The sequence below is a fragment of the Hermetia illucens genome, chromosome 1, assembly GCF_905115235.1.
Source record: "Hermetia illucens chromosome 1, iHerIll2.2.curated.20191125, whole genome shotgun sequence".
NCBI lineage: Eukaryota > Metazoa > Arthropoda > Insecta > Diptera > Stratiomyidae > Hermetia > Hermetia illucens.
Window position 1 is genome coordinate 23,541,975 of NC_051849.1, and position 19,192 is coordinate 23,561,166.

At 41.4% G+C, this 19,192-nt stretch overlaps 1 protein-coding gene across 3 annotated transcripts in view; it reads right to left on the minus strand.

The window, feature by feature from the left end:
- Nucleotides 1–19,192, minus strand: part of LOC119653858 (acetylcholine receptor subunit alpha-like) — a 391,561-nt gene that overhangs the window by 124,664 nt on the left and 247,705 nt on the right. For 2 of the 3 annotated variants that reach the window (XM_038058922.1, XM_038058916.1), the window contains one exon: nt 16,556–16,736. The exons of the other annotated variant lie outside the window; for it this stretch is intronic. In XM_038058922.1, the coding sequence (XP_037914850.1) occupies nt 16,556–16,736 (181 nt within the window). The remainder of the gene's footprint in view (nt 1–16,555; nt 16,737–19,192) is intronic. 3 annotated transcript variants of the gene reach the window in all.

The window sequence follows — 19,192 nt, forward strand, 5'->3', positions numbered from 1 at the left end:
TGAAACAAAGGCCTTGGCAGCCACGTATGAAGAAATTAAAAACCTAAAAAAAAACAAAAGAAATCGACAGCACCTTGATCATGACGATCAACCTCTGAGCGAAGGGGCAACCCCGAGCTTTTCGATGGAGAACCTGAATCTAGGTTCGTATTCGCCACTTATTCAAGTAGGAATCAACCCTATTGGGACCCAGTTCTTAAAGGACGAGCCAAGGCAGTGCGGTTCTGTCAGCATTCCTGACCCCAGGCTCCAATCGGTGCCACCTGCTGAGGCTAAAGTTGTACCTACGAATAAGCATCGGTCTTCAGGCGGTAAACAGCCTCCGAGTAGATAGCCTTCGAGCAAAACAATGCCTTTGGGCAAACGGTCTCCGGGCAAATCGCCTTCGGGCAAACCGCCTTCGGGCGAACCTCCCTCGAGCAAACCGCCTATGGTCAAATCGCCTCCGGGTTGTGCCAATGTTGAAGGGAAAGGATCGTCTATGGCATCGACGGCTAAAGGTAAGCCGAAAGCGGCAGCCGTCTTCTTATTATCCTAACTCTTTGGCTCAACTGGCTGCAACGACGGCTCGGCATTTACAGGCACCAATCCTTCCGGTTACGATACAGCGCACTGTGAGCAGTTTAGGAGGTTGCCCACAAGGAGGATTCTTTCACCTCTTGTGTGGCTCTTGGCAATGGACACTTATACCTGCACAAGCATTTGCGGAAGATCTAGCCGTAATAGTCATCAGCTAGTTTGCGGGCACAGTATGTGACCCGCTGAATGCAATAGTACATATAATTGATAGTTTGTGCCTCCGTAATGGAGTCACGGTGAACGCTAGGAACACTGGTTAAGTTATGTTCACTGGGAGCGTCAGATGGGGCAGCTATACGCTACCCACCTTAGCAGGGTTGAGAATCCAGCTGGTAAACGGTTAAATATTTAGGAGTACATCTCGCATCTGTCGCAGCATTCGAATCTGTTCCGACAGTCGGGCAGCATTATCAGCACTAAACAGCAACGATACATCGAGCCAGTTGGAGTGGAGTTGTCATCAGGTTCTACTGAAACTTGGCCAACTGAACGAAATATTCTTGTTTTGGGTGCCAGGACAATGAAACATCTCTGGTAATGAGAAGGCTGATAGACTGGCTCGCCAAGGGTGTGGATCGACAATAATGGGAGCATAACCAGCTTTTGGCATCGGCCATCTATTGTCAGGGTCTACTCTGAAGGGTGAGATGGCAAGGATTCGTGCAACCGAGTGGAGAAATTTGAACTATTGCTGGGCGACGAAAGTCTTTGTGAGGGAACCCGGAGGCGCCTGCGGCATTTTTATTGTTCCTTAAGAAGCAGGTCATGGTAACCTTTGTAGGGCTTTTAACGGGACACCGCTCCTTAAGTTACCATATGAAGAAAATCGGAGTGGTGGTCTCGGCCATTTCTAGTTAATGCGAGGAGAAAGAAGAGACAGTTCTGCACTTCGTATGTAGCTGCCCAGTATACTCAGATTTCAGACGAAGATACCTCGGTAAGGTATTCATCAAAGAAGAGTCTGTACATTCTCCGTCTCTGGTGAACATTCTCAGATTCCCGAAAGCCTGCGAACGCCGTCGGCGAGAGGCCGATGAATAGGCGGGGATAGTACAATGGGCCTAGCAAAGATCTGAGTGTTTGGAGCTACGGCCCCCTCCACTAAACTAATCTAAACTACTACCATGAGAGTAATGGGAGCTCCAAATTTATAAAGGACAAACTGCACGAACAATGAAGGCATGCTTTGAAGTCTGCGTTGATGTGGGGAAAGGAAAAGACATCTCCTGCATAATTTTATTGTTGTTATTTTAAAATTATTTTATTTACATAAGCTGGGCTGAATGAGATAAAGGAAGAGTATTGCGTTACGGATTGCTCTTTTTGTAGCCATTGACTACATTATTACTTTTATTTGATGTTTGGTGCCTCTTGTAGATTTTGTCAAATTTAATTAAAATTTTATCAAAAAATTTTAATGGAGTTTGTAATGAACTTAAGAGATTTAGATGGTCAAACGACCATTCTGAGTGGCCAAGATGACCTAGAGGGAAGAGCTATCCCAAAACCTAAAATAAAACGGCTAAGTGGACTGTGAAGGTCTGCCTGCAAATATTGAAACTCTATCAAAGCACTCGGTTCATATGTTCTAGCATGCCTCTGTGCTAGCCAGGTTCGCGGAATGTGGGGAGAGGGGTTCCTTTGAGCACTTCGATTCAACAGAACCCGAGCTCAGCCTTAATCGTTGATTCCTCTGCCTCAGTTTTTCAATGAAGCGCGGCTCCTGAGGTTCCCTTCCTTTGATAGACAAGTGGTAGGTTCCTCCAAACTAAAATTTTTAGTTTTCATTGTAAATATATATTTCGGGGGAAGCTTATCAAGGGGCCAACAATACACTCCCAAACGCGTGTGTCTACTCTTTTCGACCTTCAAAACTTGATTCCCCGAAATTCTTTTCACCAGTCCAAATTGCCGGTTCACTCCTGTTGATCAGCGGGTGGCGCTGACATCGCCTTGAAGTGTCAGAGTTCATGTTGCCAGCAACATTTCCAGTTCGTTGATGGATGCGTCAGATCATTCCCTTCTGTCACGATCAGTTCGCTCAAATGCCTTCAATAGTGCGCAGCGTGCGGCGAAATTTAAGGTAATTTCACATTATAGAATGCATTATTTGATCAAATTAATCCCGAAAAAGGCAAATGAAATTACGCTCCGGTCGCGAAGCGGCGGACACTACAAGTTATTTCTATTTACTCAGCTACTTTGTCACTTTGTTTTGATGACATGATGACGCCTAAAGTGAGTTGGGTATTTAATATTTGTATTCAAAATTATATATTATTTATTGATAGGCGAAATCCAATCAGAGTTATCCCACTATTTAATTAATTGAATATTTGCTTAATCTGATTTGGAGCTATAAAAGCGCCGGCGATTAAATAAATCTGTTAATTGCGTTGACAAAATAAATAATATGTGATTGCGATATTATTGTAATCAGTACACATCTCGGTTCAAAAGGTGTAAATCCTTTCATTACGGGTACATTTCACCAATTTTCCAACTGTAAAAAACACCATTTCATACCTTTTCCGTTCATATTATTTGAATATGTGTAAAACAAATCCCATCACTGTCCATTGTGCTGGTTATTTAGAGCTCAATAAATATTTCATAATGTTTGCTTTTGTAACTTAAACTGCAAATACAGGTTTCAGGGGAGGGACAACTAACTCGCAAAAACTATTTTCAGCATTTTAGTTTTATGAGTACTTTTCAATTATTTCGCACAACTTTTATATGTCACTACCACTGGGGGCCATACTGAAAATCAAAATTGAAAAGAAACGAAGGGACCAGAACCAAATGGAAAACAAACTAAAGCAAACGCAAAAAAAAGATATTAAACAAACAAATTTAATCTTTTACCAGTGCAACTATTGAGAATGTTTTCATGATAGTTTAAAAATTCAGATTTCATTGAAAAATAGATGGATGCAGTCCACGAAGGATCCCGGGCAGTTGCTTTGTGACTATTAAAGTTTCCTGCAGTAATCCTGCAAAGCGCTCGGTTGGATATTTGATTTGATTTTGATTTTGCGACAAATCCACTCCCAGAAAACATTCTCAAAATTGTTTCTTGTACTTTGCTTGTCATTTTCTTCTCTGCAGTCAGAACAACGATTAATACTTAAACATTTATTTGCTGTAACATTATAGACTTAAGGAACTGCCACAAAAAGTTTACGAAAGTTCAATGGAACAGTTGGGAAGTCGATGTTAAATAAAGTTCAGAAAAGGATGTGCATTTATTGACATGTTGCAGGATCAAGGCGAGAATAGTTTTAGCTTGCTCAAAGGAAACATCCGACATTTTGATGGAATAGATGTGGCGCTCATTGAACAGAATATTTGATGCATCTCCTTTGTGAGGGAATTTTATCGAATGGCAAAGTTTGCTGTCTGCATCACTGGCTGGATATCCTGCTAAAGTGATAGATATTGGAAAAAGGAGGAATAAATATTGTGGAGAAACATATTGCTTCCAATGTAAACCAAACTAGCGTGTTGTGTACAGATGCAAGGAGGCGGTACAATGTAGCAGACAGAATTTGATTGTTTTTCAACGGATCATTGGATTTCTCTTCCATTTACTGCAATTTGATATCCTTCTCATCCTTGCATATCCATGTTTATGGAAATTGTGAAGATGTCTTCGATAGGTATAACAATATAGCGATTTTCTGCAAACCAAACCACGTCCCCTGTTCCATTGAACTTGAAAAGTATCTAAATAACATGACATTTTCATTCAAATTCACGGTTGAAATGTGAAGTCCTTGCTGCATCCGCGAATTGATTCCGAGCTGATTCTTTCAGTCCTTCATATTTCAACCGTGAACGGGTATCAACTAGTTCTATCACTGAACATTCCTCCATCTCCAAATAATAGATAAGATTCGCAATAATTATCATAATTGAATATTGGCTCGTTTCGCTTAACTATTTCGGTATATATCAAAGTACGCAATTACTTAATTTCTTAATATAAAAATGCGGTCATTGTAATTTAAATAAAAGTGTGGGCACCTTAAAGCCATCATAGGTCCAACTTCCTAACTTCAAGACGCATGTCTGAACGTCATATGGGAAATATTCAACGTCTATTGAACAGGATGACTTATAAACGGCCGGTGGCTGCCAAACGACCATACCAGTGTGATAAACTGTTGCTTTTGTCATAAGTGTTACTTCGTAATGGCCATCGGCGCTGAAAATACATGGGTTTGGTGTTTCTTTGAAATTTTGTAATTTTCTCTTTAACTTTTGTTAATTGGTTTTGGTTTTACTCTCTTCGGATAGGTCTAAACCTACTCTCCTTTGGTTTTTAAAAAGAACGGTATTAGCAGTTGAGGCATTTCATTGTATTTCCACTTTTCTAAAAAGAAAATTCTTCAAAATCTTCTTAAGAACATACAAAACGGATAACATGTCCCACAGCAGAAAAAGATAAATTTCAAAATTCAGATACAAAAAGAAAACAAAATGAAATATATTCCGAGTAGATAAGTCTGTGTTTTCTGACTCTCTGACTCTTACGTTTGGGAATTCGAAGGAACATAATAGGATTCGGATGCCTATTTTCGCATGATTAACTTGGAGCCGCACAACTGAGTATGGCATATTCATACGTGCGGAGCTCACCTGGGATGGTTGAACTTTTGCATCCTTGATTTATGCCTTACCCTCATCTTATTCCCGGTGGGAGCAGTTTAGATATGCAAATGGTAATACATGTAAGGCACCTTGAATTTAGAATGTATTGCGGCATAGATGCCCAGTGAAATGTGACAATTGTAAGAAATGCTTAGTCAAGTATGAATTCCCTGGAGGGGTCTGATTTTAAGTTATGCTTTCCATTTTAATTGCTTTAAGGAATGACTTGAGGATTTGTTTCTTATAAACATAATCTTCGCAAAAGGAAACAAGTCGGGAAACCGGAAGCTAAACGCTTCAGGTATGAAAGGTTTTGTGTATTTCTTTTATAAAGAGATTTGAGTGTGCATTTGTCCCATTAGCATGTAGCACGTAAAATATGCACATATTATGTGAAAATAGCCACTTTCAAGTGATATTGACATTCATAGTGTTGAATTTGCAGAGGAGGGACAGATTTGACCTAGTATAACTTTGTTAGTAATAGTGCGATTTTCACCAAATTTGGCATGATCATGCTTTTTGCTGTAGCCTACATTGCTGCAAAACTTTGTGATTCTAGGGTGAACTTAAGGGGGATTTTCCTGTCAATTACTGAAAATTATAGTAATATACTATTATTAACTTTATTTGAACAGGTATCGGTATGGAGGGTATTTCGGAGCCTAGGCACCATATAGTGGCAGCCCCCTGATTTTTTTCCAGATTTTTCGATTTGGGAGTTCCTGAGAATGGGTTCGTTAAGAAAATGACCACTTTCAACCCCCCGGACTCCCCACCTTTTCAACAAATGTCAAAACTAAGACCGGCTTCGAAAAGTACTAATTGAGACCTTTAATTTGATACTATATTTGATGAAAAAAAATTTACACCCCTTAAATTCGTCGTAAAAGGATATAATTCACTATATGCGTGAGCGTTCACAGTTCCCACCTTTCTATCAAATGTGGTGGCAATCGCTATAACCGTTTCCGAGAAAAATGCGTGTGACGGACAGACAGACAGACAGACGGACAGACAGACAGACAGTAAACCGATTTTAATAAGGTTTTGTGTTTACACAAAACCTTAAAAACAATAATTGCCTTGTTACGTCAGCAAAATAATAATTAACTTATTACCAGGAGTCATCTGGAGTCATCAAATCAGCATTTTTAAATTGAATAATCGGGACTGCAACAATGGAATCAATCCATCATCATCATCATTAACGGCGCAACAACCGGTATCCGGTCTAGGCCTGCCTTAATAAGGAACTCCAGATATCCCGGTTTTGCGCCGAGCTCCACCAATTTGATATCCCTAAAAACTGTCTGGCGTCCTGACCTACGCCATTGCTCCATCTTAGGCAGGGTCTGTCTCGTCTTCTTTTCCTACCATAGATTGCCCTTATAGACTTTCCGGGCTGGATCATCCTCATCCATACGGATTAAGTGACCCGCCCACCGCAACTTATTGCGATGGATTTTATCCACAACTAAACAGAGGTAGTATCGCTCATAGATTTCGTCGTTATGTAGGCTACGGAATCGTTCATCCTCATGTAGGGGGCCAAAAATTCTTCAGAGGATTCTTCTCTCCAACGCGGCCAAGAGTTCGCAATTCTTCTTGCTAGGAACCCAAGTCTCCGAGGAATATATGAGGACTGGCAAGATCATAGTCTTGTACAGTAAGAGCTCTGATCTTATAGTGAGACGTTTCGAGCGAAACAGTTTTTGTAAGCTGAAATAGTCTCTGTTGGCTGCCAACAACCATCCGCGGATTTCATCATGTTAGCTGTTATCGATTGTGATTTTCGACCCTAGATAGGAGAAATTGTCAACGGTCTAAAAGTTGTATTCTCCTATCCTTATTCTTCCTGTTGGACCAGTGGGATTTGATGTTGTTGGTTGGTTTATCTTCGGTGCTGACGTTGCCACCATATATTTTGCCTTGCCTTCATTGATGTGCAGCCCAAGATCTCGCACCAATCGCCGCCTGCTCGATCTGGATGAAGGCAGTTTGTACGTCTCGCGTGGTTCTTCCCATGATGTCGATATCGTCAGCATAGGCCAGTAGTTGGGTGGACTTGAAGAGGATCGTACCTCTTGCATTTACATCAGCATCACGGATCACTTTCTCGAGGGCCAGGTTAAAGAGGACGCATGATAGGGCATCCCCGTGTCGTAGACTGTTGTTGATGTCGAATGGTCTTGAGAGTGATCCTGCTGCTTTTATCTGACCTCGCACATTGGTCAGGATCAGCCTAGTCAGTCTTATTAGTTTCGTGGGGATACCGAATTTCCTCATGGTCGTGTACAGTTTTACCTTGGCTATGCTATCATAGGCGGCTTTAAATTCGATAAGATGGTGCAACTGATGTCCATATTCCAACAGTTTTTCCATCGCTTGCCGCAGAGAGAAAATCTGATCTGTTGCTGATTTGCCTGGAGTGAAGCCTCTTTGGTATGGGCCAATGGTGTTCTGGGCGCATGGGGCTATCCGGCCTAGGAAGATAGAGGAGAATACCTTATAGATGGTATTCAGCAACGTGATACCTCCATAATTGCTGCACTGTGTGATATTTCCCTTTTTATGTATGAGACGATAATGCCTCGTTGCCAGTCATCATGCATTGATTCGCTGTCCCACGCCTTGAGGATTAGAGCCGAGGATATTAAATCTAATTACTTTGAGCTGGCTTTTAAGACCAGCCTTGACTGCTCTGTCAGCGTGTTTGGAGCGTGCTTATTGGAAGGGGTATTTCGTGTTTGGTAGAAAAGGCATATACTAGTTTTGTTATAGAATTGCCTATCAACATACCGCCCCATCTGCCACGATAGGAAAGATGCTATCAATATCAGCTTGTCCCCATTAAGTGAAAATGAGGATGGCAAATGTTTCAGCAAATTATGTGAAATCTTAGTAAAGTACGTCGAAAATGCTTGGAATCTGTCAGCTAGGCAAGGTTGAAAGGGTCATTATAGGTTAAACTAGGTGTCCCTAGTTACTTGATTGAACCGAAAGTTATCTCTCTAGAAGGATACTTCGGTGTGGGACCCAAGGAGTGCACTATCACGCAGGAGTGCCATATGGGTCAGAACTGAGCATTTTCCTGAAACGTAATGTACAATGTGTGCCTGTGATTATTGTCATGAAAGAAGCTGAAGATGGAAAAGTACACCCTGTTGAGGCAATCAACGCCGGGAATGACCGGGAATACTCAAATCTCAAGTCACAAGATGGAGGCGGTCTAGACCACAGGACAAGGAATACAATACCACCGCCCGAGTAACTCGGTGGCTACATCACTGTAAAGTTGGTTACCAAGTACCTAGGGGTAACAAATGACGTGAATTAAATTTCGAGGGCATTTAGTGCAGACAATTGCTAGTGTTTTGCGAACATAGAGGATGCGCTCATTAAAAGCCCGAAGTAGATCCACTGGTTGCTCATGTCTAGACCAGTTTTGTTCCGCCTTTTATATGCGGAACTCTTCTGAGAGGAAGCACTAACGTATAGGAGCAACTGGAGTTAGAGGAAGATAAGCACGAACTATCCCTTGGTGCTTGGTGACATTAAAGGTGTAAGGTGGCTTTAATACCTCGAGTCGGGTAGGAAAAGGGATCGTAAGCTAGTAGCTACAAATTTACAATCGCTAGCACAGCCGAGTGGGTAGCTATTTCACTTATTGAGAGGATGAAGCAAATCAAGTCTAGAGGACACGTCGGGCCTTTATTAGGCGTTTCGCTCAGTAATAAATTTACAATGATAAGCAAAATCACTGCGTCCCCCTTGTATTTGCCTATTTGCGTACTTTTTACTCAAAAGTTCTTAGTTATGAAAAATTACAGAGTTCTGTTAGTTCGGGCTAAAATTACTCGTATTCGGAGTTAGAGCGTATTCCGAAATAACATGTAGTTGACAAGTTGAGAAAAAGAAAGTCTTTGCCGGGTGCTCAGTAATTGAGGACCGACAACTGCGCTAGGTTCGACAAATACTGAGTAACCCATATTACCTTTCTACTCATATATGACAAATTTGAGTATCTTCCCCTGATTCTCTATTCTATTAGGTTGTTGCACATGAAACGGCCGATTTGGCAATCGAGTGAAGTTAGTTGCGGCTTTGCTGTATCACCACCAGTTGGTGCGGTTGGTATCTGATAATTAAGTATAAATACTTCCACATTTAATGAAGGAGTCATTTCAGTTCTGACCATCGTTGTGATAATAGTGAATAAAAAAGAAAAAAGGATGGGAAAGAGCCAAGAACGTATACTTTTTCTTTATGAGTTCAAACTCGGTCATAAAGCAGCGGAGGCGACCGGGAACATTAACAGCGTATTTGGAGCTGATACGGTAAACGAACGAACCACATGACGGTGTTTCGAAATTCCGGTCAGCCGACATACACCTTCAAAGTGAGCCACGTGGACATCCAGGACCATCGATTGACAACGACGGGCTGCGTTTGCTAGTCGAATCCGACACACGTCAGTCTTTGAGAGACATTGCAGAGAAACTGGGTGTACACTATTTTGACAGTTTCCCTGCACTTGCAAACAACTTGGAAAGAAAGAAAGAAAGAAAAACATGCCGCTTCGAATGGAAATTTGCAGTTCTTTACTCTCCCGCAACAGAAGCGATCCTTTTTTGCACAGAATAATGACATATGATGAAAAGTGGGTATTATACGACAATCGTCGCCGATCAGCTTAATTGTTAGATGCTGGTGAGCCACGGGAACATATGCCGAAACCGAGCCTCCATTAGAAGAAGGTAATGGTGACTGTTTGGTGGTCTATAGCTGGAGTGATCCACTATTCTTTTTTGGCATTTGGAGAAACGATTAATGCACCAAAATTTTAGTATTCAACGGCCAAAATTAGTCAACAGAGATGGTGTGATACTCCGTCACGACAATGCACGACCCCATGAATCCAGAACAACGGTGCGAATGTTGATGAACGAATTGCAGTATGAGACTCTGCCTAATTCACCATATTCAACAGACCTTTCGCCAACCGACCACCACTTTGGATTTGGATAATTTTTTGGTGGAAAAACAATTTATGAGTAAAGAGGCCATCAAAATTGCCCTCGACGAGTTTATCAGCACCCGAAAATTGGACTTCCACGAAACTGGCATACATGACCTTGTATCTCGCTGGGAGAAGTAAGAATCGGCGATTTCATGTGCAACAACCTGATACAAATTACTACAAGGCTGAATACTATTTCATCTTTTTGCACCGTATAACCTTGATCCGCCTTTGTCTTGTGTGTGATTGAACCTTTTTAAATTAGATCTTCCATCTGACGTATTGTTGATGCATCGGTGTAGATAACTTTCCGCGGATGTGTTATTGGCTTGCGTGTGCATCCATCTGGGGTTGTGTGTGTATAGGCATAGTTATGCGCAAGCCGAGTAGGTGAAAATAAAAACGCTTAACCATGGATGAAAAGGAGTCATCAAATTGAGGTGCAGTTCTTTGGAAACCCAGTCCCCGGGGTTTTGAAATTGGGTAAGTGGGCTTCCGGCCGTCGATATCCAATAGTACCTTAGATGTTGAAACCTTGGCTGCTGTGGCAATAAATGCTACAAGAGTAGGAGAGGAGGTAAAACCGGTTTCATTGATAGGCTCGTTCGGAAGAAGGTCGATTCTTTGTGGGACAAGCCGGTGCGATTAAAAGTGCTACCCTCAGTGGGGAGAGTTCAGCCGGGGAAAACGAAAAGGAGGATACTATGATGCCTAACTATCCAAGCGACGTAAGATACAATACCAATCGGAAGCAACCGCATTAGGTAACAAATTTTGGAACTATGCGAATTTATTAAGCAATGCCCGAATATTCTAAAGTTTGGCTTAAAACAACGACCAGGATGAAAGAAAACATCGTGTCAGGCAATACAACTGGCGCTCCAACAGAAAAAAGGACGCAACTCCCAAGAAAGTGTGAGGGTTCGCGACTAACCCTGAAAAGGGTCCATCGTTCAAAAAGTGCTTCCTCTGGCTTCTAGAATTGGTATCCAGAATAACCTCAACACCTCCACCTGGATGCTACTAGGCAGCAAAATATTAGGGAGAATCGATAGTCTGGAAAATTTCCTTACTATCGGCGTTCCCGAACCAGATATTGAGAAGGTTTGGAAAGTACAGCGCTGCTAGGGATCTTCACGTTACAAATTTCGGCCCCTAAAGCCATTGAAAAGGACATGTAGCTCACGGCAGCTTCATCTGAAGGGTAGATAATGTGCCATATTTCCCAAATAAATTTGCAGCATTGTAAAGCGATGGCTATACATATCAGTCGTCGGATTAATAACTGCAAGATATCTATGTACTTCATACAAGAACCATGGGTTGCTGTTGGGGTAGCCAGGGGTCTAAACTTCCAACATGTGCACCTGTTGTATGCCAATGGGAGTGATTGACTTCACTCCTGCATGGTGGCCCCAAAAGATCACAAGGCTAATTTGGTTAACAACCTATGTGAGGGCGGCACAATACGGGTAAACTGACCATAAAAAGTCAACAGGGAGATAAAGAGAATTTGTGGCGCTCTTCGTATTTCCCCTATGACGCAGAAGAAGTTCCCAGTGGAATATTCATCAAAACTACCTAATATTGGAATTCCGTAAAACAGAGGAGAACGACAAAGGTTTTTCTCAATCGTGCTCTGAAGTCTGATTCAGCCGCTGGTTGGAATCGGCATAAAGAGGCATAGTGTGAAGAAGAACATAAGATCGGCATGGAGGCACTTTTGGTAGGAGGCTAACTCTCTTGAGGCAACCTCAAAACTGAAGCGGATGCTTGTTAAAGAACGTACCCAGAAGCAGAATTCTTTGACAAACATCAGTGGCTCGGATACCCGTTGATCACATGGTTTCTAGATTTATCTTCCAAAAAACATACTCTATATAACCATAAGAAAAGAATTATCGATAAAAGGCCACGATTCTTTTTGGATTATCTTATCCCCGACGGGTCAGTCATGGAAAACGGATCATTCGCAGAGGTGTTCTCGGGAAATTCGATTATGGAACTGGCCGGACCTTTCGGAAAAGCGACGACCCTATTTCAGGCGGAGATGTGTATATGATATACTGACTGGATCACCAATGGTCGGGCCAGAACCAGCTTTTGGCTTCCGGCCATCCACTGTAAAGTCCTCTCTAAAGGGTGAAATTACAAGGATTCACGTCGCCGAATGGAGAAATTTGGGCTTTTGTCGGCAGGCAAAAATCTTTGTGGAAACCCTAGTAAGGCTTTCAACGGGACACTGCTCTTTAAACTACCACATGGAACAAATTGCACTAGTGGTCTCGGCTATATCTAGCCAATGTGAGGTAGCAGTTGCTTGGGATACTCAGACCTTAGACGAAGATGCCTTGGTAAGGTTTTTTTTTAAACGAAAAATGCGTATTCTGTCTCTGGAGAATATTTCCAGATTAGCGAAAGCCTGTGACCGCCGTAGGTGACAGACCGTTGAATAAGCAATCTTTGGGGATGACACAATGGGCCTAACAATGGCCTGAGCGCTTGGAGCTGCGGTTCCCCGACTAAACTAAAATAACTGACTAACATATGATTGGGAACAATTAATAGACTGCCATGTGATTCCCTGTACCAAGGGTTTTTATCAGATAATATAAATGTTGTCCCAATTCAGTTTGCTCTCAAAAGGATGCTTCCCCTGGAAATTACACATAGATTTGAGTATTTAAAGTGCTTGAAACTTTTCGTCAGACTTTAATGGGGCTACAATTTCAGTCTCTAGTTTTTAACTACAAGGGCTGCAATACTCGTATGAAGTTTCTGACCAGGCGGTAAGTTGCTTGGTATACATAAATATAAGTTCGATTACCGAAACTCACCCCACATCCTCCTTGCATGCACTACATCCAACTACATATCCTTTCATACATTCTCCTGATTTCAAAAGTTAGCAAGCCAACTAAGGGCTCCAAATAGAGCCCCTTTTTCCTCCGGCGAGAAAGATAGCCGAAGCTGGCGGCGAAAATCTTATAGCCGATATTCCAGAAGGAGCAGATTCTGGAAGGAGAATGTGGAAGCCAGGAGAAAAGAGATATCTCGAAAGAAGAGAGAAAGGAGGAGGATCCAACCGTAAGATACTATTATATCCAAACGAGGTGAAGGGTCCGATGCTGACAATCGCGGGAAAGAGAAGTAGAACCAGAACTCATTCATACACATTAAACCTTCACAGAAAGGAAATCTTATGTTAAAGCTCAAGTACTCCACGGATATAACGGATGAGAATTCTTGAACCAACTAGGGAAGTCCTTAGAACAGGAAGCCGATATGAGAGCTGGTAGGTCGGGGATCTCCATGGTTTGCAAGGGTAAAAATGAGATCATCTTGAAGGAAAAGGTGCATGAAGCTTTGGAAAAGCTGTTCGACTTTTTTGGAGTGCAAAAGTCAGTGTGGAAACAGTAACTTGTCTACCAGCGGAAGCAGCACTCAAACAGTTGTTAGCTGTGTGAATAATATGTGTCATTTTAGGGAGCAAGTGGCACTGAAGCGAAGCTTTGGATGCTTGGTTTCGGCCACATTGTGAAAGCATGTACCAGCGTGGATCACAGGTCGAAGTAATGTAGGAGATATGGAGCAAAGGGCCACATCAGAAAGGAAAGGGAAGGAGGATGTAGACTATTGGCATAGTGCAGGCAAAAGTAGGTACCTGGTATACATCCCTTTCCCTTTCATGACCTTCAACGCAGATGAAGTTGATACGAATAAGTCTGAACGACATCCGTTGGCTGGGAGGGTCTGCAGCGCTTTTTGAACTACGTCCGATGAGGCAGCGTTGGTTATAGCGAGGCATGACCTCAATTGACATTCTGGCCAAAGAAATATATAATGCATAATGTATAATGCAGGACGTATGGGGGGAGGAGGGACTCGCAGAACGTAGGAATGCGGCAATGATAGAGCTGCATGATCTCTGGCAATGCAGCTGGGACGAGTCTTCGAAGGATCGATGGATGCACAACATTAGCGGAGCATGTGATGACTCGCTGCTCATCGTTAGCAATTCGGGGAAATAATGTAAATCAAGCGCTGGAAAGCAGCGTGGGCTCAGAGGGTATAGCTGCTGAGATGCTGAGATCAAAGGAAATCTGGCTTTCGATTTACATTGGAATGTTAAAAATTCAGAAAGGATGTAAAAAGAGAGAGAGATAAGTCCAAGCAGCAAAGTAATATCTTGGTTTAGTTTGTAGTGGATGCGAATCCCATACATTTAAGATGCAGTCATCTTCGTTTTAAAAAAATTAAATTTAAGAATTGTATCTGAATCTGAGAAGTCAATGATGCAAAGACAAAAACGTTTATTAATAGTAGACGACATGTCATAGACTAAAGTTATGGTCACTATTCAGTTCCCTTAAAATATCTTCACGAGCCCAAATCCTTTTTTATTTCGAATATAAAGTTCTTAAAAAAGGACCAGTGAAGGCTGAGATGGAAATTAACATTTTCCTCTATAAATCCCAGGGTACCATTGAATTTAATTAGAGTCGGGAATTATTCATAAGAAAAGAACATTCAAAAGAGCTGAAATCTGGTGAGGAATGGAGAATGGATTTTAAGGATTTCTCTTTCATGCTGACTATTGCTGATGAAATAATGATTAGAATTCTAAGTGGGACAAGAAAGGGTTGGATGCGAGTGGGAAGATGCGTTAATGTATCCTTGGAATTTCTTGATTTAGATTCTCTTTTTTGATCATTTGATAATTTTGTAGTAAATTTAAATATTTCACAATGAAATGCCTCAATATGTTTATTGGAAATTATTAATTACTTAAATTATTTATTATTTTATGTCTTATTTTTGATTCAGATTAATTTATCGAAAAGATTCTTCAATTTATTTGTTTTCTATAATTTCGCTAAAAAAATTATTTACACTTATAAGCTTCCCCGTAGTTGAGGGTGCTTGTACCCCCTCAGAGACAACAGCTCACTCAATAATTGTTATATACATTAACCTTATGACTCGGAAACTATCGCAGCTTACATGAGTATAAAATTACATGAAAGGATGTTTTCAGCAGGAGATCTTGACTCCTTGATCGGTAAATATTTACAAAATTGCATGAAAATTGTGAAAATCAAATGCCTACCTGAAGAACATACTACATACGAAAACAGGATGCTTTATACAAATGTTAGCAAGAATGTGATATTATTTCGTTTTTATATTATCCTTTTCTACGGTAGAAAAAATTGGGGTTGAACATTTCGGGGGTTTTGTTGTTGAGTCTCACGTCAACATGAGCAAGAAAACTAAAGGGAACGGAAATGATAGTCAAAATGCTCGTATCTGTGAAATGAATGAACTGAAATGCGGAAAATGACAATAAATAGCTACAAATGTGAAAATGAAGTGAAATAATTGTAACTTCTACGCTTAAGGAAACTTAGGAAAAGGCTTGAAAAACGAGGCTGAATTTCGTCCGTTCTGTTTCGTTGGATTTATTGCAACGGGTAAGTAAATTTTCCACTCACAGACGAAAGCAACTGTAAGTTATGAAGTAAATTTTTTTTCACTTTTATCTTTATTATTAATTATTTATTTGCTTTCTCATATTTACACACATTTTTCGTGAATTCCTTTGTACATTTTGATCATAACGAGAAAATCCCCATTAAAGTTCATTAAGTAAATATTCTGAGCATGGAAGTCCTCCTGAACAGTTAATTTTTCGTGCTAGAAAAGTCATTCAACTTGCTTGTGAGAGAGGACTTCCATTTTCCTCATGAATTTTCCATTTTTGCGTTGGGCAGGTTCTCCTGCGTCATAGATCTAAGCCGTAAAACACCAAGACCGGAGTCGGGAAAACTTTCTTAACTAATTTTTCGAGTTTTTCTCATCATAATCAAAAAATTGTACTTTGCAGTGCGTCCTTCATACTAATCCGACTTGCGGAAGATACTTTCAAGTTAGTAATTTAGTTTGTAGTACCGAGGCTTGAACTTGAGACATAGTGAGCGAAAATAAAATTTAAGTCCTTGCGAAGAGAAAGGAAACTGTAGAGTTCTTCCTTATTCGTTAAAAATTTTCTTTTTTTTCACAAAGTTGTTAACTATAGTTGGTGGTACGACAAATTTTTGAAAACTCAAAAGGAAACGAGTTAAGGATGAGATAATATTTAAACGGTTGCTTTTCAAATGTGTGGTTTTATTTAGGTTTTTCGCTTTTTTTGGTGTGAATTTGTGGTTTGGGTTTTCGGGTTTTTTTTGCGGTTTTGGCGAATTTTGTTGTCTTTCTGATTTGGATGGATGACTAATATGCTGTTGTTTGACCTACCTTGAAGCCGTCATATGTCCAACTGCCAAACTTCAATACACATGTCTGTTCGTCAAAAGGAAAATATTCTACATCTATTTCACAGGATGATTTATATATCGCTGGTGGCTTCCATTCGACTAATCCTTCCGAGTAAATAGTTGCTTTCGTTGCTAGTGTCACTTCGAAGTTACCATCCGCACTACATTTTTTTGTTTTTATTATTTATATATTTGATTTGGTTGTATTGCAATTTTTGTTTAGTTTTTTTTATTTTCTAAAAATATTCTAATTATACATGACTCCTAACCTGATCTATCTTTTATCCATGATACCTTGAATTTAGGCTTTCTAATTTCTTTCTAATGGTAAGCTTTGAAGTATTCATTTCGATAAAGCAGGAGGAACAAATGTCAATGCATCGAAAAGTACTAATCAAGACCTTTCATTTGATACCCAACATGACTACATTCGGTGTAACAAATTTTTACACCCTCCTTTTGCATGTATGAGGAACATGGCCACCTTGGCATATAATGCTACAAGTGATTTGGATCTGGAGAAGGAAGTGCTCAAGCAAAGTACGACCTTACCGAGAACATTGGTAACAAAGCCAAACAAAGATGAACTGAAGGCAGATCATTGGATGACACAGACTGTGATAACACCCACCGCATATGTTCAAGATGGACGACAACAAGAGGTATTCCAGGACCAAGAAGATGTGTCACAACCCACTTAAGTGACGCCTCACTGTAGTACCACCGAATCACGGCGAAATAAACGGGTACGTGAAAAAGAAGGGGATCCTCTAAATAATCAGCAGGCGCTATGAGAAAAAAAAGACGGAGAGGACATTCTGAAAACCAGCACCAATAGCTCAGAAGGAGGAAAGGATACAGCAAATGCTGGAAAGTCGACCAGCGTTGCGAACCCTAAGATGGACGAAAACGATGGATGGAGTAAAAAAGCGAATGGAAAAGGAAAAGTGCGAAATCGTCCAGATGTGATTGTTATCCACAGTAAGGGCAATCTGCCTATACGAAGATACTCAGAAAGGTCAAAGTCGATGCCGACCTAAAAGATCAGAGCGGAAATGTGAACCGAATCCGAAGAACCCAGAAAGGGGATCTCTATTCGAGCTGAAAAAATCCAGCATAGTCATAACTGATGACTTTCGCGCTCAAGTCAAAAACTCACTTGTGGAGAATGTCACGGTGCGTGCCCAAAAACATGAGGTCTACATGCAATGCAAGGATTTCTCTTCACTAAACAGGTGCTTTAAATGCCTCATGTTCAGCAACATTGATCGATCTGATCCATGCAGAAGGTGTTGGGAGAGAGGCCATATTGCCAGGGAGTACAATAGGGACCTCAAATGCCTATTGTGCGAAGTGGAAGAGGGACAGGATAATCGGCATATTGCCGGAAGTAGTAAATGTCCGGAATTTAGGAAGGCGCTTACTGCAGAGAAAATGAGCTTTATTCAAATAAACCTCAATCATTGCAGGGTTGCTCAGGATTTATTTGAGCAGGCTACGTTCGAATCTGAGATGGAAATTGCCATCATAAGTGAACTGTATAGAAACCGACTGATGGAGCAGTGATATGGGCTTGCTGTCGACAGGCCATACAATGCACTGCAAGTCAGGCACCCAGTGGCTCTGTATGAGCTACGCCTCACCAAGTCTGAGATTGCCTGGATTCGAGGAAATGTTTGATAATTTTATTTTCGACACAAGGGTCGAATTCCAAAGGTAATTTCAACGCTTGGGCCCTTGAGTGGGGTAGCAGAGAATCAAATGCCAGGGGGCACAGTTTATTAGAAGCTTTTGCGCAGATGGACATAGTTTTGACTATCGAAGATGCAGTAAACACTTTTCAGAAAGGGGGAGAGACTCGGTTTTGGACCTGACCTTTTTCAGCCTTGCGCTGGTGCGTGGTATGCCCTGGTGCGTCAACGAACGCTAGACCCACAGCGACCACTATCTTCTTTAAGACATGTGTCGAGCCACAGGGTAAACACCCTTAATGCTCTGCAAAAGCTTTGGATGAGGAGACCTTCATAGAGGTGTGGTTAGGTCAACCTGATAAAGCAGGCGCCTCTACGGAAAGAGCCATCCATATGGCCCAATGCATCGCCAAAGCATGTGACGCGTCCATGGCTAAGAAGTGCTCATTTTCTATTATAAGACCAAACCACTTATGGAATGGTGAACTGGCTGGTCATCGATCAGCCTGCCAACAAGCCAGAAGAGCGGCTTACAGGGCGGTTGGTAGAGTAGATCAGGGGCAAAAAGAGAGCACCTATAAGGCAGCCGACAAAAACCTCAGCTCACCATCCAGCGTAGCAAGCGGAAATGTTTTAGGGAGCTCTGCTCAAAAGCGGACGTAAATTCGTGGAGCAGTGCGTATAGTATTGTGATGGGACGATTTAGAGGTCGTTCATCTCCGCAGATCACGTACCCTACCTTCTTGCTGAAAATCATCCATTATTTATTCCTCCAGCAAGAGGAGAGTATCGACACATTCCAACCACCTCGGAATGTGGCGAAAATTCTGCCAGTCACCAGAGACGAGCCGCTGGAGATCTGCGGTTGAATAGGAAACAATAAAGCGTTGGGTCGGGACGGAGTACCAGGGCCCTAAACGGATCTT